We start from the raw sequence: 27,441 nt of genomic DNA, 5'->3' as shown, positions 1-27,441 counted from the left end.
AAAAATACAGCTGTGCATATCACTGTTTTAAATCACGCCATTTTAATTTTGTTGTTGTTTAATATTGAGGTTACAAAAGCACCCAAAAGGTGTTAGACACTTTCCAAACATAGAGAAACACTTAGTCCTTGCTTTCTCTTAATTTCTGATTCACATCAGAACAAATTATTTTTACAAACATAGTCCTCAATCCCACAGAAACACATGCTTAATTTAAGGCAGGGCAGGGCTCACGTAGCAACACATTTGGGAGAGAAAATAACTAAAAAATAGGTTCTCATGTTATTTCTAATACTTCCTAAGTTTCGGTCACAATCTCACAGTTACTCACGTAAAACTATTTCTGAGCGGGAATAACTATACATATATGAGCAACTGTGTATAGGATTTTGCCCTGGGACTGAACAGGGAATGCTTTTGCAAAAGTGGGAAAACTTCCTCATCCTGTTTCTACCCAATGAAACCAGAAAGTGATAGGCAGCAACCAAAGCTGCAGAGAACAAATTTGAACTTTATGTAGTGAAATTAAAAAAAAAAAATTAAAAAAGACTTCAAGTCAAGGAGGGAGCAAAAGTCCAAACAACTCTTATTTTAAATGATCTGGTTCACGTGCCCTTGTTAAACGTAGAACAGTGTTTACTAACTAGCATGTTTTCCGTATACAGGTTGCCATAGCTCAGTTCAGTGATGATCCCAGAACAGAATTTAAACTGAATGTGTACAAAACGAAAGAGACTCTTCTTGAAGCCATTCAGCACATAGCGTACAAAGGAGGAAACACCAAAACAGGTGAGAGCAGTTGTAGGCTGTGAAACAGTTTCTTATGACCATTTTCTGGACAGAGTTACCTCTCCATTTGCAAAGTGGTTTGTCAGGATAAGGCCATGTGACATCAGTGCAAGAAGAGTGGGGATGAAGATAGTCGGCAGTGGGGATGAAAGACGAGACTCTGGAATGTCCCACATCATCATGACCAGAGAGCCCGGGTGATCTCCTGGTTGCACTACCCACATGATGCACCTCTGCACTTCTGGGCCTTAACCCAACTATAGGGCTGGGGACCAGTGAAGGGAAAAGGGTCTATCGAAGACAAATGGCTGTGGAGGCTGGGGAAGGTGGAATGGGAAGTAATGTGGATTCATGCTGGCAGGTGGAAAAGTGAGAGACTCCATCCTGGAGAGGGAAGTTGTTCAGGGGTTTGCAGTGTGTTTCAGCAGATCAGGGGAGGAATGGGTGTGGTACTAGCTAGAATTGTGTTTAGCCCCTGAGGATAGCTTTCTGAGGAGGAGGAAATTCAGCTTGAATACTGGCAGGATTATTTGGGGCCATAGAGTTTATCGTCTCAGACTTCACAGAAATTTAATGCAACTACTTGCACTGCACTGTGACCACAATTACACATTTCCATTTTCCCCAGAAAATTCTGCACTGGCATTTTTGAACTACTTGCATCCTTGTAGGGGAGGACTTGGTGTGTGTTGACTACCATAGGACCCGCCACATCCCAACCAAGTCCATTTAGTATAGAGGATTTGGCCATATCTTTTTAAACCTAAGAAGCCAAAGGTCAAGAGATGAGAGTTTGAAAATACAAGGTCAAAATTAGGTTCCTAAATCCATATTTATTCATCTATATAAGTGGCCTGATTTTCAAAAGTGCCAAGCACATGCCAGCTCTCACTGAAGTCAGAGTTTGCTGCTGGGTGCTCAGCACTTTTCAATATCGGGCTATCTATTTAGGTGTCTAAACATGGCTTTAGAAGCTTGGCATTAGGTAAATGCTTTTGAAAATCTTGACCTAATAATTTATATGGGGCTTTGTTCTTTTATCAGTATATAAAGCATTAACAGAAAATCTAGGATGAACCAGATTCGTTTCATAGTGAATTTCTTCTGTTTCAGGCAAAGCAATTAAGCATGCACAGGAGGCCTTGTTCACCACTGATTCAGGCATAAGGAGGGGTATCCCTAAAGTTTTGGTGGTCATTACTGATGGACGATCACAGGATGATGTGAACAAAGTCTCCAGAGAGATGCAACTAGATGGTAACACATATATTAAGAAATGTTTGCATTTTCAGTTTTTCCTGCTCCTCCATCTTCATCTTCATAATCACTGTTTAAGCCAGACACAAGATATGGATAATTCCTGTCCCAGAAGGGTTTACAAATCTAATCCAAGTCAGACGTAAAGCAGACAGCACACACTGGGAAACTCTGAATTCCACTAGGGAATGACTAGCATTTTATATAATTTATTTGTAGTTATTAGTATTATTGGCTCAATTTTTGTGCATGTTTTTAAAATCATGCAGACTACTCACATGCTTAAGTACTTTCAGGAGTGGGGCCTACAAGTCCATATTGTCATCCACGATAGATAAACTCACTTTTAGAAGCATCCGAACTGTTTTGTCCTTCCAGACAAGAGCTCTTAGGAAGCACCTTTGATGGACTCTTGTGCTGCTTCTAATCTGCCGCTCATCTTCCAATAACTATCTTAAAGTTTTTATACTACCTATCTCAGGGTTTTATATTGGTGCCCATCACCATGGTTTCTGAGCACGATAATTAGATTATGAACGTTATAACTATTGTTGTTTAGTATTTGTACCAAGTCCCAAAGTGTGCTTGGAACAGCACAGAACATTTACACATGGTCCTTGCCCCCAAAAGAATGAAGAGGAAGCTTGGGTTCCAGATGGGCTGGATAACAGAAATAAGTGTCTATAATGGCTGTTGGTTCAATAAGTAGTATGCACACACTTTTTTTTTTTTAAAATTTGGCATGTACAGGGCTCTGACTAGTCACTGGGTCTTGTAGCCCAAAACAATATGGTCTCTCCATTGAGTTGTCCACTTGCATCATTTGAATGTCAGATATTGACTCATAAGAAATGAATCATGCTATGTTTATTTTTCATGCATTTACACTGAAACCACGGCTAAGCACAGCATCTCGCTAATAAAACAAGAATTACATAATAACAGAACACTAGTTTTTAAATTTAGAAGCGCAGCAACAAAAATCCCAAATCTCTAACAAAAATAAAAAGGCTCTCCAGTTAAATTGAACCAAACTATTTTGAAGAGTTGATCAACTAGATACATCATGTATTGTGCATTGGCGCTCACTAGAGCAGTGGTTCTGAACCCAGGGTATGTGTACCCCAGGATTTAGGCAGAGGTCTTCCAGGGAGTACATCAACTCACATAGATATTTGCCTGGTTTTACAACAGGCTACATATAATGGACTAGCGAAGTCAGTACAAACTAACATTTCATACAGACAATGACTTGTTCATACTGCTCTATATACTATGCACTGAAATGTACATACAATATTTATATTCCAATTGATTTTTATAATTGTGTGGTAAAAATGAGAAAGTTGGCAATTTTTCAGTAACATTGCGCTGTGACATTTTTGAATTTCCATGTCTGATTTTGTAAGCAAGTTGTTTAAGTGAGGTGACACTTGGGGTACACAAGACAAATCAGACTCCTGGAAAGGATATAGTAGTCTGGAAACATTGAGAGCCACTGCACTAGAGACACAGTGTGGTCTGCTGGATAGGACACTGGAATGGGAGTCAGGAGACCCGAGCTCCCTGGGCAAATCACTTAATCTCTCTGTGCCTTTGTTCCCCCTGTCTGTGTTGTCTGTTTAGACTGTAAACTGGTTGGAGCACGAACTGTCTCTAACTATATGTATGGACTGTGTCTAGCACAAAGGAGCCCTGATATTGGTTTGGGCCTATTGTAATACAGATAACAAGAATTATTACAGTAAAAGTCTGGTGTATCTGTGAAAGGAACGAGTTTCAGAGGTTGGAATTCTCAGTTAGGAAAGTCCTTCTACTGGCCATGGCATTATGTACAAAAATCCCTGCATTCAAAAATAAAACAATGTAAAACTTTAGAGAATACAAGTCCAATCAGTCCTCCTACTTCTTGTTCAGTCAATCATTCAAACAAGTTTGTTTACATTTGCAGAAGATAATGCTGCCTGCTTCCTGTTTACAATGGCACTTGAAAATGAGAACAGGCACTGTTGTAGCTGGCGTGGCAAGATATTCACATGTCAGATGAGCTAAAGATGCATATGTCTCTTGAGGCTTCAACCACCATTTCAGAGGAATGTGTCCATGCAGATGACGAGTTTTGCTAGATAACGATCCAAAGAAGTGCAGACCAACGCATGTTCATTTTCATTATCTGAGTCAGATGCCACCAGCAGAAGGTCAATTTTCTTTTTTGGTGGTTCGGGTTCTGTAGTTTCTGCATCTGAGTGTTCCTTTTTTACTCACTGAATTACTGAGTTACTCATTGAATGCATCCGATGAAGTGAGCTATAGCTCACGAAAGCTTATGCTCAAATAAATTTGTTAGTCTCTAAGGTGCCACAAGTACTCCTTTTCTTTTTACTCTTTTTAAGACTTCTGAAAGCATGCTCCACACCTTGTCTCTCTCAGATTTTGGAAGGCACTTCAGATTCTTAAATCTTGGGTCGAGTGCTGTAGCTATTTTTAGAAATTTCACATTGGTATCTTCTCTGCATTTTGTCAAATTTGTAATGAAAGTGTTCTTAAAACGAACAACATGTGCTGGGTCGTCATCCGAGACTGCTATAACATGAAATATATCGTAGAATGCGGGTAAAAAAGAGCAGGAGACATACAATTCTCCCCTAATGAGTTCAGTCACAAATTTAATTAATGCATTATTTTTTAATGAGCGTCATCAGCATGGAAGCATGTCCTCTGGAATGATGGCCGAAGAGTGAAGAGGCAAATGAATCTTTAGCGCATCTGGCACGTAAATATCTTGCGACGCCAGTTACAACAGTGCCATGCAAACACCTGTTCTCACTTTCAGTGACGTAATTAAGAAGTGGTCAACATTATCTCCCGTAAATGTAAACAAACTGGTTTCGCTTAGCTATTGGCTGAACGAGAAGTAGGACTGAATTTTTCTACTTTTACATTTAGTCATGAAAGGAGCCAAAGGACATGGTATGTTTGTATTTGATTTCTGCTCTTCGAATGAACACATTACAAGAATATTTCCTTTTGTTTTATAGGTTTCAGCATTTTTGCTATTGGTGTGGCGGATGCAGATTATTCAGAATTAGTTAACATTGGCAGCAAGCCTAGTGAAAGACATGTCTTCTTTGTGGATGATTTTGATGCCTTCAAGAAGATTGAAGATGAGCTGATCACTTTTGTCTGTGAAACTGCATCAGCAAGTTAGCCATTTTGATTTGTATTTGTGCCTATGCAACATTCAATACCTGCTAAATAAGGAGTTTATTTATTCACTTTTCTATTCCAAAAATTCTATTTCCATTCCATTGAAACATACAGTGAGTTTTCTAATATCTCTATGGCTATCATTGCTACAATATTATTGTGGTACAAGACTAATCGGGTTCTGGTTGCAGTTATTCAGGGACCTCTGTTATACTGGTGTAAACCCAGAGTAATTCCACTGACCACAAAGAAGTTGCTCTGAATTTACAGCAGGGTAAATGAGAGCAGAATTTTGGTCTACAATTTTTAAACGACTTTTTATTTTCTACAGACCCTTAACCTATTCTGTGATTAGTGTTGACTAAACAGTCCTTATTTAAACAACATCTGTAAAATGCATTCCTCAGGGCCAAATTCTAGTATGTATATAGCACACAAATTGGAAAAGTTATAGCCCAAAGGGGAAGGGTGGAGCAGGACTTTCCTGCTATAATTCTGGCACCTCTCCAAAGTCATGGAGATGTCATTCTTCTAGACCCTCTATGACTAGAGGAAAGGAGGGACTTTCTGGGTCAGGGCCTAGTGGTCAGAGGGCATGATCCACGTTTCATACACACACACCCTCATTATGTTCCATTATATATATGCCTGGAAAATGGCATGTATGTAGCTGACATGAATATAGAGCTGCAATCTGCCAGAAGTGAATACACAAGAATGTTGCTTTCTTTGTATTCCGATGCATCCTTTTTTAAACCCTTACAATTTACTTCTTGATGGTTGCAGCTTCAACATTATGCATCATTAGTAGGGCCCTACCAATTTCATGGCCATGAAAAATGCATCATGGACCGTGAAATAAGACCTTTCCCGTGAAATCCGGTGTCCCCTTGTTCCTAGGAGCGCCCCAGAAATGTGGGGGTCCTAGCTCAGGCTGGGCTGCGGAGGGACAGGACGTATCCATCCCCTGCACAGCTGCTCTGGGGGGAGAGACCAGACCCACCTCTGGGTGCCTCCCTCTGCTGCAGGATGCTCTGGGACAGGGCAGCAGTCCCAAAGGTTCCTGCAACTGGAGGAGACTTTTGGGTTTGATCTTCCCTGTGCTGCTGGGAGCGCCCCAGCAATGGGGACTCCTAGCTCCGGCTGGACTGGGGCGGGACGGGATTTGTCCATTCCCTGCACAGCTGCTCTGGAGGGAGGTGGGGGGAGATCAGACCCACCTCCACCTCTGGGAACCTTCTGTGGCTGCAGGAAGCTCTGCGATTGCTTCCTTCAGAGTCCAGCTCTGAAGGCAGCACAGAAGTGAGAATGTCAATCCCATGACCACCCTACAACAGGTTTGTGACCCCCCCTCCCCATCTCCTCCCCTTTTGGGTCAGGGCCCCCATGACTACAACCATGAAATTTCAGATTTAAACATCTGAAAATGTGAAATTTACCAATTTTAAAATCCTGTGGCCGTGAAGTTGACCATAATAGACCATGAATTTGGTAGGCCCTAATCATTAGACCAGAACTTTGCAAGCTCAGCAATATTATTGATTGGTCATTCAGGCCTACATTTTCAAAAGTGCCCTTTAATTTGGGGTGCTAGCCTGGAACACCTAGTGGTGCCACATGGGATGCTGTCAGGCTCTGGGCTCTAGGCTGTCATGCCTGGTGGTTGGAGTAGTGATTTGAATCCAAACAGAGTCAGGACCAGAAAGAGGGCAATGCTGAAACCAGGGTCTGGGGACAGGCTGTGGGTCAGAGTCGGGCAAAGATTCCATAGACAACCCAAATCAGGATTGTAATCTGAGTCTGGAAGCAGGCTGAAGGTCAAAGCTGAGTTGGAGTCAGTCCAAAGGTCTGGGGTTCAGAGGCAGGTGCAGGGCTGGAGCAGGTCAGGATCAGGGCTGGAGCACATTCAAATTAGGGCACAGACGAGGCTGCAACAAGGCTTGGACAAGGAACAGGGACAGGACTGAGGGTAGTCTGGAAGCCTAGAGAGTCAGTAACACCATGAGACAGCAGGAGGGTTCCTAGCCAAGTGGTGATCTTGTACAAACTTACTTGTGGTTCTGGCAGTAAAGGTGAAATATCTGTGCACTGGGGTCATCTGACTTGGGCCCTGCCCAGGGATATGCTGCTGCAGCATGCCTGAGAGTTGAGTCACTGCAGGCTCTGCTGGACGGGGGTGAGTCCTAGCTGAGTGAGCAGCCATGGTCTAGCTGTGGGTTTGCCTCACAGATGCCCAGAACTAGATCTGTAGACCTCACTGTTTGCTGATTCTGCTGCAGACCTTTCCTGGGAGAGATTAGTTTAATTTTCTCTTTATAGGAAGAAATAAAACAGATATATTTTGAAGTATGTACTGCTCTTCTGAGTTTAAATATATTTTTAATTTTTTCCAGCCTGCCCATTGGTATATAAGGATGGCAGCAGTTTAGCAGGTACAGTATTGTGATAATAGATTCTGCATTTATGTAATCATTTTCATTTACTGAGATACACACCTGTAGGGAATAAATTACTTACTTTTGTTTATAACAACAGCTGTTAACCGCACGGTGATATGAAGCTCCTTTATGTAGTTCAGTTTGTCCCTTAACATAATGAATTTAAAGTGATACGTTCAGTATTTTTATGCTTTCCAGGATTTAAAATGATGGAAATGTTTGGTTTGGTTGAAAAGGAGTTTTCGACAGTAGAAGGAGTATCTATGGAGCCTGGTACTTTTAATGCTTATCCGTGTTACAGACTGCATAAAGATGCCTTGGTTTCTCAGCCTACCAAGTAAGTATTAATATATGTAAAAGGCCCTAGTGCCCTGTGCAAGACGCCACTCATTTTAGACTTAGTCTTTCCATGGCGGAAGAACATGGAGACCAACATGTTATTTCAATGTATGTTATAATGGCGAATAGCAAGAGTGTTTCATGGATACCCAAGTCCTGAACTAACTCCACTCCAATTTTTAGCTTCAGACATAAGCTACTTGCAGACAGGTGTCAATATGATGATTATCAATTTCGTGTATGCAAATTTAGGGCCAGATTGTGATAATTTACTCATGTTCAGTATTACTTAACTCTATGAATAGTCCCACTGTTTTTCAGTGGGATTTCTCATGGATAGTGCTACCCACTGGGAGGAAGGGTATCAGTCTACCCATGTGTTTAAATCCAGGATCTGCCATGCAGTTCAAGAATTAGGACTAGGTTCTGTGAAGAGGCACACAGGTGGAGGTAAAGAATCGCCCCTGGAGTACTTATTATCTTACTCCTTCAGAAGAAGGGTGATGGGAGGATCTTCTGACCTTCCCTTAATCCACGAGGACTCTGCTTCTTGTGCTATGCATGGTCCATGGCTCCTCTACATCCAGTTCCCCATACAGACACAGTGGACTAAAAACACCACAGCAGAGGAAAGGAATGGATTAGCTTTTATATCTGGGTGCCAATTACTGGATTACACCCTGCAGAAATTAACTAGAAGCATTTATTGGTCTGAAATTAGTACAGAAGAACAATAGTTTTTCCACAAAGAAATAGTTTTAAACGTTTATGTTAGATACCTTCTTGGTGTTTATATGAAATTATCTTGTTTTGCCACAGTTGGGACTATACTCCTAGAAACTTTCTTATTGATGGCTTTCCCAATGTTTTGTTTGGCGGGGAGGCAGTTTGGTTGGAATCTACAGAGGTTAGCAGTTCATGCTTCTGCCCTCATTTGTTTTGCTTTATTATCTCTTCTGCTTTTCTATATGCTCTTCCCTTACCTCTCTGGCTACCTCAGCAGCACAGCTTTCCTGTTTGCTTCATTGTGTTTTCAACCCTTTGCACAGTATTGAGATTGTCTTTCTCTGTGTTGTTAAGGACTCCTTACAGGTATGGCTCAGGGATATCTTTTTTTTTTTTTTCTCATCTCATCTGATCTCATTGTGACATTGAATATTATGGATATCTCTTCCTTCTCTGAGCACTGTATGCAAAAACTTGATGTCTTCACTGCACTCCCTCTTGGTTTCAGTTCTAGCTCTCCTTTTCCAATTTGGAATGCTGTAAGATTCTGTTTTTCTATCTATCTAGTTCTCCATATATTTTCTCCTTGGGGACCACATTCTTAGCTTCATCTTAGGTCATCACTTTTATTCTGTTCTATTGTACATCCGCCTTCCACTCAGTGTCTGAACCTTTTATTTTTCATTTACCAGCCTGTCTTGACTCTGTCAACTTCCACCAATGGTGTAATTTCTTACGCTGAATACTTTGAAGACCAAAGCTGTCCTCCTGACAAAATGGTCCTTTGTCATAGAATCATAGAATATCAGGGTTGGAAGGGACCTCAGGAGGTCATCTAGTCCAACCCCCTGCTCAAAGCAGGACCAATCCCCAATTAAATCATCCCTGCAGATGATTGTCTCTGACTTTACTGTCTCTTATCTCTGACTTTACCGTCACTTTCCTGAACTCAGATTTGAATTTGCTTTCCAAGCCAGAAATCCTGAAGAGACTCTTGGCCCCCAGTGTTTTATATTCTTTATATTCTTCATCTCCAATATATGTAAATCTGCCTGGGGTTTGAGTGCTGAATACACAATAGAAAACATGTTGCTGGTAAGGGCTTCAGAGAGTGGTTCTAAGAGCAGGACTTTGCCTAAGAATTGTGCACACACATACACAGAGAGAATGTACTAATGCATCCCATATGTGAATTGTACAGGTTATAATGATTATTGAATGCAATTTTTATGCTGTTTTCTTCCAAAAATAAGCACGGTATCCAAAAGCACACAATTTCCAAAGTAGCACTGGGACCAGTGGGAAGTTGGACTTATCAGTAACTTTTCCCCCCACATAAGGCATCTATACATGTTATGCAAATCAGACTCATAATTCATATTTCCACTTTAGAGCCAGCTAGTGCATTAATCCTGGACCTCTCATTTTTCTTTTGTCCCTGCTCAAGATTGGTCAAACAGAGCTTAAATAAAAGCTTAGAGTGTAGAATAACAAACCCAAGCTTTAGGAAATGAAATAAAATAACAAACATCTCTTCTATTATGAACATCCCTGCTCTTCTGGAAAAAATTCTGGGAGGCTTTCAAAAGAGCTGAGTGAAAAACTGATTTTTTGGTTTGATGGCCAAACTGCAAATGGCAAAAGAAAATTCATTGTGGGTTAACCAAAACTGATTTTGGGGGGGGGCAGGGGGGGTTCTCAATTAAACTAAAAACTCAAAAAGAATAATAATTTTGCATTAAAACTCAAATGACTTTTTTTTTTTTTTACATTTTTGGGCGAGTTTTACCCTTTTTAGTTTTTTTTTTTAATCTAACTAAATTTAGAAATGAAATGTCATTTCAAAACAAGACATCAAAACATTTCCTTTCAAAAATGTCAAAATGAACTATTTCAACTTCTTTGAATTTTTTTTTTAGTCAGCTGAAACTATTTGCCAAGTTCTACCCGAATTCATGAATAGTTTTCTTCGACTGATGAATGCATTTTTTTGGCAAATAAACTACCTACCAAAAAGTATCTGCCTATTTCTAGCTATCAGTAGATTTCAATTTTATATGTAAAGTCCATTTTGACTGGACTGTTTAAAATTTTGGCTTCTATATTTATAAAATACATTCTAAATATAATTATAAAAGTTCCCAAAATAGTCTCTGTCACAAGTTAGTTGCTTATCTACCAATGGTTTAAAGGACATTGAACTAGAAAGGAAAGGTCCATTATAATGGGTCTTCCAACTCATTTATGTTTTCATCACATACTAAATTTAAGGTTTCAGAGTAGCAGCCGTGTTAGTCTGTATCCGCAAAAAAAACCAAACCAGTAGTACTTGTGGCACCTTAGAGACTAACAAATTTATTAGAGCATAAGCTTTCGTGGGCTACAGCCCACTTCATCGGATGCATTGAATGGAACATATACTAAGAAGATATATATATACATACAGAGAAGGTGGAATTTGCCATACAAACTATAAGAGGCTAATTAATTAAGATGAGCTATTATCAGCGGGAGAAAAAAAACTTTTGTAGTGATAATCAAGATGGCCCATTTAGACAGTTGACAAGAAGGTGTGAGGATACTTAACGTGGGGAAATAGATTCAATATGTGTAATGACCCAGCCTCTCCCAGTCTCTATTCAAACCCAAGTTAATGGTATCTAGTTTGCATATGAATTCAAGCTCAGCAGTTTCTCGTTGGAGTCTGTTTTTGAAGTTTTCTGTTGCAGAATTGCCACCCTTAATTCTTTTACTGAGTGGCCAGATAGGTTGAAGTGTTCTCCTGCCAGTTTTTGCATGTTATGATTCCCGATGTCAGACTTGTGTCCATTTATTTAATAGTATCAAAAATCTCACAAATGGATGCATTTAAAAAATGTAGCTTTTAATATAATTCATGGCTTGATCATAAATACCTTCAACTCCCATTGAACTCAGGATTAGGCCCTCAGTTTCTAAAATGAAACTCTTTTTTAGTTGCAGTTTTTAATCTCTGTTCTACGTTGTTATTTTAATTATCACTTCAAAAATGTAAAGCACCATCAAGTTTATAATTAAAATATTTGGAAAAATCCCCAGGTTAGCATTGTTCTAACTTATATCATGGTTGAGTAGATTCTACTAAGTGTAATGATGCCTGTCTCATATGGCTGCATGATCTTGATTTCAAAAGACAAGTCCAAAGTAATAAAGAATGCTTTTTAAATCAGCTTTACTGTGATTACTTCAGTGCACAGAATATTCTTTTTGTTACAGATACTTGCACCCAGAGGGGCTGCCTTCAGACTACACCATTACTTTTCTATTCCGTATACTCCCTGACACACCCCAGGAGCCATTTGCTCTGTGGGAGATTTTAAATGAAAAATATGAGCCACTTGTTGGAGTTATTTTGGACAGTAGGTATTTTATATCTTATGGCGTGCTTTTTTGTCCCCTTGGGATGTGTGATTAAAAATAATGCTGAAACTAGGCATTGATGATGGTTTAAATAAAGAATGTATTAATAAAATAATTATCAACATATTGAAGCTGTGGGTCTCCAATGGATTTTCTATAGATAGAATCATATATTAATCTGAGCTGGAGTCAGTTGTTCAGATTTGGATTTTAGTTACTGGTGAAAATCTGGAGTAACTGTGAATTTACATAGGTGAAACTGAAATTTGAATCCTCCCAAGTTACTTTGAAAACTCACATTGATTTCAGTTGGCACTGGATCAGGGATGTAATAGAATTACTTTTTGATGTATGCCAATGAGATCAGGATATTTCTCAAGGCAGTGTTTCCTAGTGGATAGAGCACAGGACTAGGAGTCGGAAAACCATAGGACTATTCTGGCTCTGCCACTGGCCTTCTGAGTGACCTTGGGAAAGTCACGTCACATCTCTGTGTCTCAGATTCCCCATCTGTAAAACTGGGATAATGATGTAAAGTGCTTAGAGATCTACTGATGGAAAGAACGAGGCATTATTATTATTTAATTATTTATATTACTCCCATCACCAGAGTATAGGGGCACATCCCAAATATTTGAAAATGAAAATATCAGGAACATTCTTTCTTAGAAAATATAAGGCCCACATTTTTAAAGATATTTAGACATTGCTGGGCTCAGAATTGCAATGCCTAGCTGATTTAGAGCCTGTCTGATTTTCAAAGGGATTTAGGCACTTAGGACATTTAAGCTCTATAAATCACTTTTGAAAATCAGACTTAGTCCCCTAAATCAGTTAGGCAGTACAACACTGGGCATTGCAGTGCCTAAATACCTTTAAAAATCTGGGCTCAGGTGACTTTCCCAAGATTACATAGGAAATCTGTGGTGGAGCAGGGAATTGAAGCCAGGTCTCTTAGGGGATATCTATATTGCAATTAGACACCCATGGTTGGCCTGTGCCAGCTGACTTGGGCTCATGGGGCTCAGGCTAAGGGGCTGTTTAATTACTGTGTAGATGTTTGGGTTTGGGCTGCAGCCCAAGCTCTGGGACCCTCCCACCTCTCAAGGTCCTACACCCCAGGCTCCAGCCTGAGCCTGAATGTCTACCTCTCAACAGTTAAACAGACCCTTAGCCCGAGCCCCACTAGCCTAAGTCACATGGCATGGGCCAGCCGTGGGTGTCTAATTGCAGTATAGACATACCTTACAGGTCTAACCAATATGTTGCCAGGTGCCACAATTGACAGTCAGATACAGCATGAATGTATGAAAGTTAGAAACCTTGTATGATGATTATGAAAGACACTGTAGCATTCCTCATTGTGTGTGCTGATCTCAGGTCCGTGATTAAGATTGTAGTCAAGAAGTAACCCAGTTCTCGCTATAAACTCTGTAAATGCTATAGCCTCTAGCTATAAACCCAACTCTAGCTATAGATACAAAACAAGAATGCTTTCATGACTTCATAGAAACACCTGGTGCCTTGTAGTAGAGGCTAGCAGAATGTGATAGGCTTTTAGTGCTTTTTGCAAATCAATTCAAAACATCTTCTTTGATAGACTAGGCTGAAATCAGTGAGGATATTGAATATCATCTGGTCACAGAGCTCTGCTTGCACCTTTCATCTGGGTTACATCTATGGGACAGTTGGAATGGGGTTTTCAAAGGACCCTAACAGAATTTCAGTGGTAGTTGGGCACCTAACTAGAGTTAACTGGAGAAACTTTGACAGAACTATATTTCATCATAATATGCAATTCCATCCAAATCCAAACTCTTGGCAAAATTAGGTCAGTTTTGTCTGAGTTTTGTTTTGGAAGAAAAGCAAGAAAAAAGTTCTGACAATATCAAAACATACTGTTTTCACGTTTTCAGAATGAAACGTTTTGATTTTTCATTTTGAAACCATATTTCTCTTTTTTGCATTATGTTATAGCATATTATAATATAATACAACATTTAAAAAATCAAAATTGAAAATTGAAAATTTTGATCAACCTGAGGCCATTTTTTTTTTTTTACATTTCTTTTATGGGGAATTTCAAAATTTTCAGTTTATGTTGCAATTTGGAACAAAGTCAGGTTTCAAAATCTTTTTCATAAAACAAAATTCTCATCCTCTGCACAGCTCTACACCTAACTCTTGTATGTTCTTTTGAAAATCCAAGTCTCGGAGAAGACTTATTCCAGGGGTATAATTCTGTAGCTGCTTCCAGTGAAGAATTCCAGCTGACTCCAGTGGCTACATCACGGTGTAGCTGCAAATATGATGTATCAGAGGCACTATACATTGTAGCGATAAAGCATTGATTTAGAAAGTACTAATAACACAGCTTTTCCTTTCCTTAACCAGAATAAATAGCTGCATGATTTTCAGTTTGCGGAACATAAAATACAAATGATAACTCTGTAGACTGTAAGGTTTTTAGGGCAGGGACTGTCTTGAAAGTTTTGTCGTCTGTTACTAAGAACAGTGTTGGCTCTTACAAATAATGATGCACCTGTTTTTTCCTCTCACATTGAGATTTTCTCTCTCTCTCTCTCTCGTTGTACAGATGATGGTAAAACTCTGATTTTCTTTAATTATGACTACAAAGGGGATTTTCAAACTGTTACTTTTGAAGGCCCTGAAATAAAGAAAATATTCTACGGAAGTTTCCATAAGGTTAGTTATACTAACAGAAAAATGCATTTTAAGCATACAGAACAAAGGTTTTGGAGTTCCCTTTTTCACATTTTGAGGATTTCTTGTATACATTCCCCTTTTGTCAGTGATTTCTTGTATTTTACAGCTTACAGGTCATCTACCAAACTCTGTTAAGAGAACAATTTGGCAATAATAGGTTCATGTATGTAAAGGATTTGTTTTATTGGTGTTGCTGGTAATATCAATCATGGTCTCATTCTTCATTATTATCTATTCACTTCTGTTTCTACCTATATTTTAAAATTGGTCAAATTCAGTGGTTTAGAATCGGTCGAAAAGTGATTTAGACAATAAATGGCTTTTCATTTGAAAACTGGAAAGTTTCACTGAAAAAGGAAAAATGCAGTTTTTAAAATTTTCTGCAAAAAATAATTGGCCGTTTTTGACCAATTCTATATGTATAGTAGAGATGCACAAGGATGATCCTTTCATAGTCATTAAAGATCTCCTGGCACTTCCATAAGAATAGTGGTAGTAGCCTTGGTGTTCTGGCTAAGTTCTAATAGTTACCATGTTCCTAAAAGTCTGTAAATGAAGACACACATGACGTATTAAGATGGGGTTGTACTGCACATAGGAGTAAATAAATCCCTTTAATTATTCACTTTTATTTCTGGGGCTCAAATCTTTCATTAGGAAAAAAAGCACGTATATCTCGGCTGATTCCCCTGGCCTAGTTATGTTTGAAAGGCACAAGCGTGGGTGCCTTGCAATCATTTTGTGCCAGCTAGGTCTGAGCAAAGTGGCTACAAAGTTATTGTGTGGCTACTGCCCCTCCCTCCCAGGTGATACTCCCAGCACAGAGAGTCTTCCCCACTGCTCTGCCAGCTTTGCGCACCTCTTCCCCCAAAAAGCTCCTGGCACAGATGGTGCCTCAAGGTGGGCTGTGTGTGTGGAAGGTGCAGGATGGGTTGTGACTGGAGCAATCCTGTGTGCTGGGTACTGCCCAGCTGTCTCAAGGCCCGTTAACGTTGGACGGCAAGGTGAAAGATAACGCAGCTCTCGAGGCAGTGTGGGGAGGCTTGTGCTGCTACTTCCTGTGCTTTCCTGTTCCGTGACTCACTAGGGGATTTTGATCTTGTAATGTAAAACTTTCACACTGATTTTATTTGACAATTTCATCCAAATTTAGTAAATTTTACTACTATTTTTGGTAGAGTCCATTTGTCTTTTGTAAATCTGCAAAACATTTTGGGTGAAAGACAGTCCTGTGCGACAGGCTCAGAAAAGGCCTGCGCACCACTAAGTAGCACAAAAATCAAGGGCTCAGTGGGACTTAGATGGCGAATAATCCTTGTATTGGCCCTTTGCACCGGGGTGAGAAGATGGCCACCTGCTCACAGAGATTCCATAGGCAGAAAAAGAGGCTTAATTCATTGAATGGATTATCTGCTATGTATTATTTGCTCAGCTCCACTAGCTAACATAACATCAACTCATTTTGAAAATGCTCACTGTGTCTGGTAACCCATATTCCTTAGTCTCCTCTCTGTGTATTTGAATATCTTTACTTTTGCCTAGTTACATGTTGTTATCAGCAAGACTACAGCCAAAATTATTGTTGACTGCAAGCAAGTGAGTGAGAAGACAATTAATGCAGCAGGGAATATTACTTCTGATGGGATAGAAGTTCTAGGAAGAATGGTCAGATCCCGAGGACAAAGGGACAACTCTGCACCAGTAAGTGAAACAAAGGCCATTTTTAAACCATAATAGAATTCTTGAAGTTGAGCATGCAATATCCACAAATTTGTGGTTTTAGCGGAAACAGGATGAGCTGAGCTAGGACACAACAGAGTTACAATGTTTTAGAAATTCTGTGAAAACCTGTTATAAACTTCAATCTAGGCAAAACCATTTTGATTAATGATCTCCACAACTAAGATTTTTCACTCACACACACATTTAGAAGTGAGTCCCCCTGTGGAAGGTACTGTGCAGGAAGGGATGGTTGTTGCCCGAAATAACCCTCATTACACAAGTTAACAATATGCATAACTTGTGGGTCCCAAATCATTTAAACATGATTATCAGTGATCATTCTGAACATCCCTGTGTGTATAATCCCCCGTGTCCTTTAATGTTTGCCTGGCCTTAGGCTTGCTTCCTATTAATTTTATATAAATGCTTTGGTTTTACACAGACTGTCTCCATGGGCGCCTTTCCCAGCATTCCTAGCTCCTTTAAAAATAGTAAACATTCAAGTACTTAAAAATATAAATGATCTTCCAGAATCTGAAGAAGTAGATTGGGTCCTTCCCTCCACTCACTTCCCCTTCTCTTTAGAATCATAGAATATCAGGGTTGGAAGGGACCTCAGGAGGTCATCTAGTCCAATCCCCTGCTCAAAGCAGGACCAATCCCCAACTAAATCATCCTTTGTGGTGCCTGCCCCCACGCAGAGCTGAGCGGCTACCAGAGCCTTGAGCAATCTCCCATTGTCTCTGCTGGTGTCCAGGGGGAAGGAATGGGTCCCTGCCGATGTCAGGTGCAAGAGTACAGGCATTCCTTTGCTCTCTGATGTCACGTAGGCAGGACTGTGAAGGTGCTTCTGGAGATTACCTGTCACAAGACCCCCTGCTCAGGGATCTTGCTTTCCCAAACACAGTAATCAATCTTCTTATCCCACAAAACAGCTCAGAGTCCAGACTGTTGACATCGTCAGGGTTTCTGAGGCAGTAAAGATTCCCCCACCCAGCCACTACCACTCTGGAGTCATTGTAACCGAGGTTTGGGAAGGTGCAATTGGAGTCTGCAGGATCTCAGGGTTGCAGGGATGGTTCTGCCCCCTGGAGGTGTTACTGCTTCATCTCTCAGCCCATGTGGCTGGGCAGGAGGGGTCCATTTGGGGCTTAGTGCTCTGAGGCGGAGTGGGTGGGTAGTTCCACTCCATGCTGGCATAAAATTGTGACATTCTCAAATCAGACACAAGTATAGAATCAAAATTTCCATCTACTAAGAACAGAACAAGTTCTACAAGGCATTTTAATCCAAAGGCAGGCAGGTCTGACTTTTAGCTAGCTTCCTGGTTCTGGACCTGATCCTCAGCTGGTGTAAATCAGCATAGCTGCCTTGACGCCAATGGAACTCCACTGATTTACGCTGGCTGAGGATCTGGCCCTCTGTGTCTGATTCCCACTAGGTCTTGCTCCATGCCAACCTTAACATATATGCAGAGTCCTTGGATGTTTTCAATTAATAAGTATTGATACTAATACTTCTTCATTAAGGGTAACAGTAGGGATCCCAGAAGCTGAATGTTCTTGGTTGTTAGGTTCTCATCCCAATTTAAATTGAGCAGATGTTTACATATATTTTTAATCTGCTTTTCTCCATTGCAAATTATTTTTTTTAAATGACCTGGGGAGGGAGTCATTTTTAAATAATTGATTTATATCTAAGTTTTATCCGTATCTGTCCAAATCTTCTGAAATGGACATTCCCTTTGGGTGAGGTCCTGGCCCTTTTAAATCAATATGAGTTTTACTATTGGCTTCAGTGGTGCCAGGATTTCACCATTTGTCTTCTACAGTTGGATTTAGTTGTTGGAGGGGAAAGTTTGTGGGGCATGGAAGTATATCAACTTATCAGCTGTATAATCAACTCAGTGCATTCTCTTTGAACTGTCTTGACCTTGAACCCAAGGCTTGGTTTGAATGGGACTGAGGTTCGTATTTAAAATTTATCACTTCTGATTGTATTTAAAAATTCAGTCCAGTCAAAAATATATTTACCCAAAGAATAGATTTCTGTGGGGGAAAAAAGAGTCTTTAGGCTTCAAGCTTATGGATGATGATTACTGAATATCTTGCCTCTAAAGACAATTAAACAGAACAACCTTTGTGGCCACATTCCAGTAGTAACAGACAAAGGCAAACTCAGAAAAGTTTGGAATTAAAGAGGTCTTTGTAGGGAAAGAAATGGTGGCTTTTGTTGGAATCTAGAAATCTATAAAAGATAAGTCATTCAACAAGCAACCCACTCACTGAAAAATTTAGTTGTGTTCAAATGGAAAACATGGCAACTTACAGAAGACTGTAATCATTCAGCTCAACACATAATTCCTTTTCTTATTAATATTATCTAATTGGTCCCTAATGTGTGTGTTTATATGTGTATATATGCCCCTGTAGACAATAGCAAGAAAACGTCCAATCACCAGTTTTTAAAGGTCCAGGTCTCACCCTCTTCTTCATGCTGAGTAGCAGTTATCTAAGCAGTCCTATTAAGAGAGGAAGGTTGGCCTTGTGGTTAAATGCACTGGACTGGGACTCAGAAGACTGTGAGTTTGGGCAAGTCACTTAGATCTAGATCAAGGGTATTTAGATACCTCAGTCCCATTTTCAGTTTAAATCAATGGAAGTTAGGCACCTAAATACCTTTGAAAATCTGAGCCTTAGAGCGTGTCTTCATTGACAGTCAACATCAGGGCACTCTCTAGTCAACTCCGGTATTCCATTTCTCCGAGAAGATTAAGGTAAGTTGACGGGAGAGCATATCCCATCAACGCAGCATGGTAAAAACACCATGGTAAGTTGACCTAAGCTACATCAACTCCAGCTACGTTATTCACGTAGCTGGAGTAGCGTAACTTGTGTTGACTTACCCTGGTAGTGAAGACAAGCCCTTTGTCTCGCTCTGCCTCAGTTCCTCAGTGTAAAATGGGGATAATAATACTTCCCCACATCAGAGGAGTATTGTGAGGAGAAACTCTCAAATGTTTCTATGGCAATGCATGCTAGGTAAGTGCCTCATAATGCTGAAGCCTCACCTTATGTGAAGGAACTAGGTCTTATGAATTAGAGTAGAATTCTCAGGAGTGTCAAATTGATTTAAGAGCACAAGTTCCATTGATAGCCAATGGAACGTATGTGCCTAAGTCACGTCAGCACTTTTGAAATCTCCACCCATAACAAATTAATAATACTTTTGTTTTCCTTTGCCAATAAGAGGAAAATGGTGGCACTAATTCAAGAGAATCCAGCATTAGGAAGACTAAACTGACCCTGGACGATTTTGAGCCAAATCCTAAAAAATAGCAAAGTATTAAACACTCTGGAGCTTTGACCATTAAAATAAGCAACACATTCAAGTGTCAGCATTACTGAAATAGAGCCAAGATTAATTTACTGTATATGTTACAGATACAGTAACAGTACAGTAACTACTGTAGTAAAACCTTGTGCATGTGTAACCCACTCACCTCCTGGGTGTGGTGCTCTGTCCCATCTAGTGGCACTGAGACCACTTAGAGAGAGAGAAAGAGATTAATGAGTCTGCTCTACAGCCTTAGCTAACAGCCAGTTGTCTTTTAGTTTATGCAGTAGAGGCTCATGCACTAAGCTTCAAAGGTCCCCAGGTTGATCCCACCCGCCAACGACGGGGGTCTGTCAGTGTTACACATGAACAATGAGAATGTCTGGTTACAGCTGTGGACTAGTTGGTTTTGCACAGGATTTAGGGATTTCAAAATTTGATTTAATTCTAAATTGGAACAAAAATTGAAAAATTTGAAATTGTCCACAAAAGAAATCTCAAAACATGTTAGTTTCAGGTTGATCAAAACATTTTGTATCAGCAAAATCTAAATGTTTTGTTCTAATTTCATATTTTAAAAATGTATTGTATAATACACAATATAATATAAAATTTAAAAAATTCAAAACAAAAAATCAAAGCTTTCATTCTGAAAATGTCAAAACATCTTGTCAGAACTTTTCTCCCTGTTTTTTCCTTAAATAAAATTCCAGTGAAATTGACTCAATTTTTAAGCATTTTGAAATAACTGCATATTTCTACAGAATATGGTTTCATTGACGTTTCTGTGACCAGCTCTTAGAATAGTATCCTGGAGCTTTGTAAGCTGTCATATAATTGAGCCCTCCGGTGGGACTGAATGAACTGGACTGTTCATTTCGGCCCTAGCCTGTTGTTTGTTCACCTAACACCTTGCAACTGCTATATGCTATGCATTTTCTATATTTACTCTGTGTGTCAATGTATATGGATTGTAAAAAGATAATTGCAATAGGGTTATCTGATCTAAAGCAACTTTAGGCTGCAATCCTTCACTGAGTTCAGCACAGGCAGACTCTTGTCTCCATGGCTCTGCTTGCAGGATCGGAGCTTTGGGAGGCTAAAATGCTATGAATGCAGAGAGCTATGAATAAATGTTTAACAGCAGCAAGGAAAGCTTTGTTAAGTAATTTAGCTTGAATCAGAAGAATCAACCCACATACGTAACATTTTAAAATCAGAATACTGACTCATTCAGTATTTAAATGAACACAATAAAGCAATTCAGATAACTGTTTCTACTTATTCCTTATTTTACAAGAAAATATTTTATCACTGTGGATTTATGGATTGTTTAATCTGGAGAAAATGAAAGAATGTGTTTGCATATGTAGAGGAGAGAGTATAATATGTGATATATAAGAAGTGGCGTGTGTATGTGTGTATGAATCTCAAACACACGCACACACACACACACACACATACACACACACACAGAGTTCATTTTAGTACCCTTCGATATGATTTAGTTTTAAGTAAATCTTTCCATTCACAAAGAAATCATAGTTCGACCCAATCTCCGTACTGGCAATGAAACAATGTCAGTGAAACCTTTAAATAATGTGTCTGGTTGAAATTAATAGGTAGCAGTAGCACGAGGTTTCTGCAACATATAAAAGTATTTCAACTTTAAAATTTAGGTCCTGGTCCATCAGATGCTTACAAACACACTTACCTTTACTGAAGTGAGTACTTTTGTTGAAGTCCATGGGGCTATTCATGTGAACGTCTGCTAAGAGCCATGCACATGAGCTACCGGCCATGTGAGATTTTAGTAGGACCAATCAGGTGAGCAAAGCCACCCATATGGGCAAATGCCCACAGAACTGGGCCCTTAGGGAGTAGTGAAAGGAATACTCAATTTTAGACCATTGTATCTAGACTTGGATTGCAATTTTTATGAACAATATTATTTGTCAGTCTGTGCACTGATTCATTATTGATGACACAGTGTGACATTTCTAAACTCCATTCTTGTGCCATCGGGACCCTTTTTGTTTTCCACTACTGTATGATCACACAAGGAAAGAAAATTTAAAAAAAGAACAGGATTTGTTGGTGAGAAGAAATAGTATCATCTTCACGAGGAACCTTTCTGAGACTTATCTTTGCATTTAACGAAGGGTTTTCATTCTGTTTCTACAGTTCATTTACTTTCTCTTATATATTTTTCCAGTATCTTCATCATTTTACACAGTCGATGACTTCTGTATTAAATCAGCATTTTCTGTACCATTTTCAAATGTATTGTGGTGTGGCGAACTTTTGTATTTAGGCTATATCCTGGTGTGCAAGCCCATTTAAGATTGCCTCTTCCCGACTTAGCTAGAGAGGTGAGGTGTTTGATTGGGCTGGCAGGGGAATGGCCACCTTCTGGGGTCCTGGTTGGAGGCCAGTGTGCTCTCTGTTACCACTTTCCCCTTCCTTTTTCCTGTCTCCCCACCCAGAACACTGTAGAGTGGGGCTTGGGCTGGGGAGAGTGGAGCAGAAGTTCCACCTCCTTTAACCCCCATTGGCCAATTCGCGGAGGTAAGGAAGCCAAATGGCCCCACCAAACCCACCCTCTCATGTGTTAAGCACTCCTGGACACACATCAGCCATTCTTGGTTCTGAAAGCAGTCCCAACCCCTTTGCCATATAGATGGGGTAGCCATTAGAGCTGGGTTTCCAGGCTTGCAGTAAGTTTAACCCAATCATTTTAGTGGGTCAGGAAGGAATTTTTCCCTCTTTGTGTGTGTTTTTGGCAAGATGTCTGGTGTTGTATTTTGTTGTTGTTGCTGCTTTTCTCATGGTATCCTGAGCCCTGGTAGCTGGGGATAATAAGGATTGAAAAGAGTTAATTTAAAAAATAAAATAAAACTAGAAGTGGTAATAAATGTCACTAAATATTGTCATAACTTGTGGCAGGTGTGCAGTGCAAGTAAAAGGCTTCAGGGGAACAGGTTCCAGAGTAAATCTGAGCATGGGACCTGTGAGGTCAGAGGAAGTATTTAGTTTTTACAGGTTTCAGAGTAGCAGCCGTGTTAGTCTGTATTCGCAAAAAGAATGTTTGTACAAACAGAGCTCCTTCTTGATTGTAGCCTCATTCCCCCTTGAGGGGGGAGGGTGGTGGGTTGCAGCATGGGGCTGAATCGGGAATTCAGAAGCAGGAGTGGGCATGATGCCATTCAAGCCCATAGTAGTCCCAATTAAAGCCTGGTATTTTGGACAGGGTGGTCAACCACACTCCCCTCCCCCCATTTTTATATTAAAGTTGGTATTGTTGTGACCTGCTGCTTTAAATCTACTCACGTGTCTCTGTCATCAGTCTCCTGTGTGCCCTGATCAATGGCCCCCCCTTTGCAGTGGCTCCCCTTTTCACTGAACTTCTAACAGACACGTTGAATTTTATTCCTTTTTTTCCAAACAGTTCCAGTTACAGATGTTTGACATTGTTTGTACCACCTCCTGGGCCAATAGAGACAAATGCTGCGAACTTCCTGCCTTGGTAAGAATCCCTTTTTTTAAAACTACCATCGTACCTTTTTTTTTCTTGCATCAAGACCAAATACTTTTGCAATTTTCCTCATGAAATCAATAGGTGGGATTTTCAAAAGGACCTAATTGTCTTTGGAGCAAGAGTCCGATTGAAATTCAATGGGTCTCATGCTCCTAAATTATTTAGGAGCTTTTGAATTTTCCTTTCAATATTTGTTGTCTTGATCTATAAATTCTCAGCTGTTGAATTTATATTTTGAATACAGACTTACTATTTTGCTCTCTTCTCAGAGAGATGAGGAAAGTTGCCCATCTCTTCCTCATTCTTGCTCCTGTTCCGAATTTAGCAAAGGACCACTCGGACCTCCCGGACCACCGGTAAGCGTTTATTCATGTTTGTACTCAGCTGTACCAGATACTCCACTCTTCAGTCTTATTTGCTGGGAAAAAGGGATACGCTGTACTGTTTTAGTTATTACAATTAATTACAGCTGGCAGAGAGATGCATATTCACTCCACTTAGCTAGTGAAGACCTCATGCAGTAGCTTTAAAAAACTAACCCTATTAGTGAACCAAATTCTTATCGTATAATCCAACTGCAGGGCAGTAAGATTGACTGTATTTGTTCTGTTTGTACAGCAGTTAGCAGAGTGCAGTCCTGTCCATGACTAGGGCTCCTAGGTGCTACGGTAATACAAATAATAATATGTCAATTTGTAGAAACTTTGATTTCTGTCTCTAGAGTCAAGAGACATGCTATGCAAATGCCACCCATTTACCACTTTTTTTTAAACCACCATAGTGTTATCTGAATGCTTTCTAGTACACACGTTTAAATACACCTTGGAATCTAGCTTTCTGAAACACCTGATCAGTAACAATATGCATATGAATTAAAGGCCAGATTGTGCCTGGCCCTTAGGAGGATGCAGAGAGTGTGAGGCAGGGAGTTGAAAGAAGCCTTTCCCACCTTGCATGGCCTGGATTAGAGATAAACTCTTTTGCAGTCTCTCTGCTTGGAGGAACTTAAGGACTGTTCCTCTTGTGGTTCATCTTGTCCACAGGGACACAAAAGGGGTACATGACCCTGCTCTCCTTCCACATCATCTCAGACCAGGCTGGACGCACTTCTAAAACATGGTGCAACCTACAGTCTCCCTTGTATCAAGCAGATCAGAGAGAGAGGGTGGTTCAATGTCTCCCTAAAATCTCTGTGGTGCTCTTACTCAGGCCAGTGGCTAAATGCTACAATTCGGCCTCGGTTGGCTGATTTTTAGCAGTTTAAAAATATTAATTCTAGTTTGCAATGATGGGATTTTTTTTTCTTTACCAGTGTCCCTAACAAATTTACACAACAGTTGGATGTGCTTTTTCTTTTAAACCTGCAATGTAAACCTGTATGATTAGCTTCATAGGACTGGCACTAAGTTTACATAGAGATTTTCATGTAAATTGAGGACCTCAGGTTTGGAATTCATGAATACATTTATGCGAACACAGAGAGATATAGATGATATATAATCACATTGTAAAGGGACAGAGAAAAAGGATAAGGGAGAAGAGCTGTTGTGATTAAGTAAAAAATGTTGACTCAGGAAGGAAAATAGTTTTCTGAAAAGCCTTGAGTGCACAAATCAGACTAGACACTGGACAGGCCCAACTTGCACTTTAGACAGATGCACAGCATATCCAAGCCGACACTTATGCTGGCAGCATCTTGGGGGTTAATCTTTTTACAAGAATGAACTGTTCTTGAACATGTTTTCTGTGTCTGAGCAGCCAGAGTTCATTTCAAGTGGATACAGGAATCCAGTCAAAATTCTAATTATTTTAAGGACAATATGATTTTTATCTTGTAGTCCTTCAGTGGTGTCAGTGGGAGTGATAAGTGTGAAAGGACTGCTAAACTAGCCCCTAAGGGCTGTAATTATCTGACACTACTGCAGGCTTTTTCAAGAAATCCTTTCACCTGATGGGATTTTTGCATTCAAGTGGAATCAGTTCTAGCTAGGATTCTAGGATGAAATTAATCCCTGCCATGACTCCATGGTGGCCCCTGAACTTTACAGAAACATGCTTCTTTTCAACATTGGTAGGCATTTTTCTTTCACTGTTGTTTTTCACTCCTACAAAATGTGCCTCTTATGGTGGCTAGTGAATCAAAATTGTATTGCCACGTGTATTGTTAGAGTATACCAGTCCAATGACATAATACAGAATATGTTCTGGGTAAGTCATTTCTTTCCTTTTAATAATCCAGTGCTTTGGAATAACTCTGATGTTTAGTGGTTTATCTAAAATCATCCATTTTAATTTACTCTATTTTATTGTCATTAATTTAGTCTATTTTATTTTGTACTGTGTATCCTTTTCTTTCCCATATGTCTCATGTATAATATTTTAAGATGCCTATGGTAGTGGTATCTACATTTTTAATAACCAGTAACCCAGTCATTTTGCACCTTATGAGTGAAGTAAATTTTAGCTTGGCATTTAAAAAAGTAACTGTGTGAGTCCTCTCAATTATCACAATGGCACCAAGAAAGGAAGATTTGGAGGCAGACACTCCCTTAGAACCATAGGTAAGAGCAGAATTTTGTTGACATTCTCTTACAATAGGCTAGGTCCTAGGAGAACATCCTGATCTGTTTCTTTGAGCTATATGCTATTGAAGTTTGTTTTGAATTGATTGGTGAACTAGAAAATAGTTCATGTTAGCCTCACATACCTGCCTTATGTACTCAAAAGAAAGGAAGGATACTTGCCTTTGCTGAAATCTCTCAAGTGTAGTGTATGCCAAACCCTCCCCAAACAGCTGCATATGGATAGATATTTCAGAAATGGTGTTTCAGTGGAGGTGTGTAGTGAATACACTTGGCTTGCTCTCTCTTCTCTAGCAGAGAAATTGCATGAAAATAAAGAGATGGATAAGTAATTTTGAGTAGAGATATTAAGTCCCAGTCCTGCAGCTGCTTCATGTGCAAAAGTTTATTTGAAGTAAGTGGGAGGTTTGGATGTGGAAGGCTTGCAGACTCAGGCCCTAACTGGTTGTGAGGGAATGTTCTCAATCCCACTTCAAGTCTGTAAATGACTGTGTTATGAGGAAGAAAGAATAGCAGCCTTCCAGGTATGAGGGAAAGTCCCAAACCAAGTCATCAGGAGCCTTGTGCTCTGGAACGGGACCATCTGGCGCTGAGAAGCACCAGATCAAGATTTCAAAAGGGAAAACTGGAGCACACTCTGGTAATGGGACTGCTTCTTTGGCACCAAAATTCTAGCTGGTACTGCCAGATCTGGCACCCTCTACTTCAACGACCCGAGTTATGAAAATGACTCCATCAACTATGATTCACTGCTCCACTCTGGAAGACCTTCTACTGCTCCCGGAACTGGAGTCATCTCTCCACTCCAGACCACAATGCCCAGCCCCAGAACTTCAGTCGGTACTATTTTGTTATGATACTCATCCTCATCCACAAGTAGGGGTCAAGCCAGACTGTCTCTGTTACTATCAACAAGTAGAGGCAGATCAACACCATTTCCTCTGGTATTAAGGACTCCCTCTCCATGATCAACTCCTCAGAGTCAGAAAAGGACTACGATGGACACCCGGTCCTGGACTATACCCTGAGGCACTGCTTGCGGGGGTGGAGTTTCCAGCATTTCTAACTACTCCTGTGTGATGGAATATTACCCCTATTTTCATTGGTACCCTTCCTGCTGCAGCCCGGTAGTGAGGGGCTATGAGTTCTTTTAGTGGCAGTACTGGGCCTTGGAAGACCCATGTAATTACCATCCAGTATAATGCCTTGTCGCAAAAGGACCCCAGCATGCCTAGGACTCCTAGGATAGAAGAGAAGCTTCTTCAGCCTTCTGAGGAACCACAACTTCAGTAGCATGGGGAAGAATAGCAACAGGAGCAGGAGGAGTCTGTCACTTCCCTCGGCTCCCATTGGCCGGGAATGGTGAACTGCGGCTACTGGA

At 40.1% G+C, this 27,441-nt stretch overlaps 1 protein-coding gene across 3 annotated transcripts in view; it reads left to right on the top strand.

The window, feature by feature from the left end:
- COL14A1 (collagen type XIV alpha 1 chain) overlaps positions 1–27,441 on the top strand; it is a 171,493-nt gene that overhangs the window by 91,215 nt on the left and 52,837 nt on the right. For all 3 annotated transcript variants that reach the window (XM_048841565.2, XM_048841563.2, XM_048841564.2), the window contains 10 exons: positions 666–789; positions 1,903–2,046; positions 5,085–5,249; positions 7,647–7,685; positions 7,890–8,028; positions 12,012–12,154; positions 14,752–14,861; positions 16,425–16,583; positions 23,389–23,466; positions 23,748–23,834. In XM_048841565.2, coding sequence (XP_048697522.2) covers positions 666–789; positions 1,903–2,046; positions 5,085–5,249; positions 7,647–7,685; positions 7,890–8,028; positions 12,012–12,154; positions 14,752–14,861; positions 16,425–16,583; positions 23,389–23,466; positions 23,748–23,834 — 1,188 coding nt within the window. The remainder of the gene's footprint in view (positions 1–665; positions 790–1,902; positions 2,047–5,084; positions 5,250–7,646; positions 7,686–7,889; positions 8,029–12,011; positions 12,155–14,751; positions 14,862–16,424; positions 16,584–23,388; positions 23,467–23,747; positions 23,835–27,441) is intronic.

The sequence above is a fragment of the Caretta caretta genome, chromosome 2 (assembly GCF_965140235.1).
Source record: "Caretta caretta isolate rCarCar2 chromosome 2, rCarCar1.hap1, whole genome shotgun sequence".
In the NCBI taxonomy this organism is placed as follows: domain Eukaryota; kingdom Metazoa; phylum Chordata; order Testudines; family Cheloniidae; genus Caretta; species Caretta caretta.
Note: the sequence above shows the minus strand (reverse complement) of the source record. Positions and strands in the feature narration are given on the sequence as shown.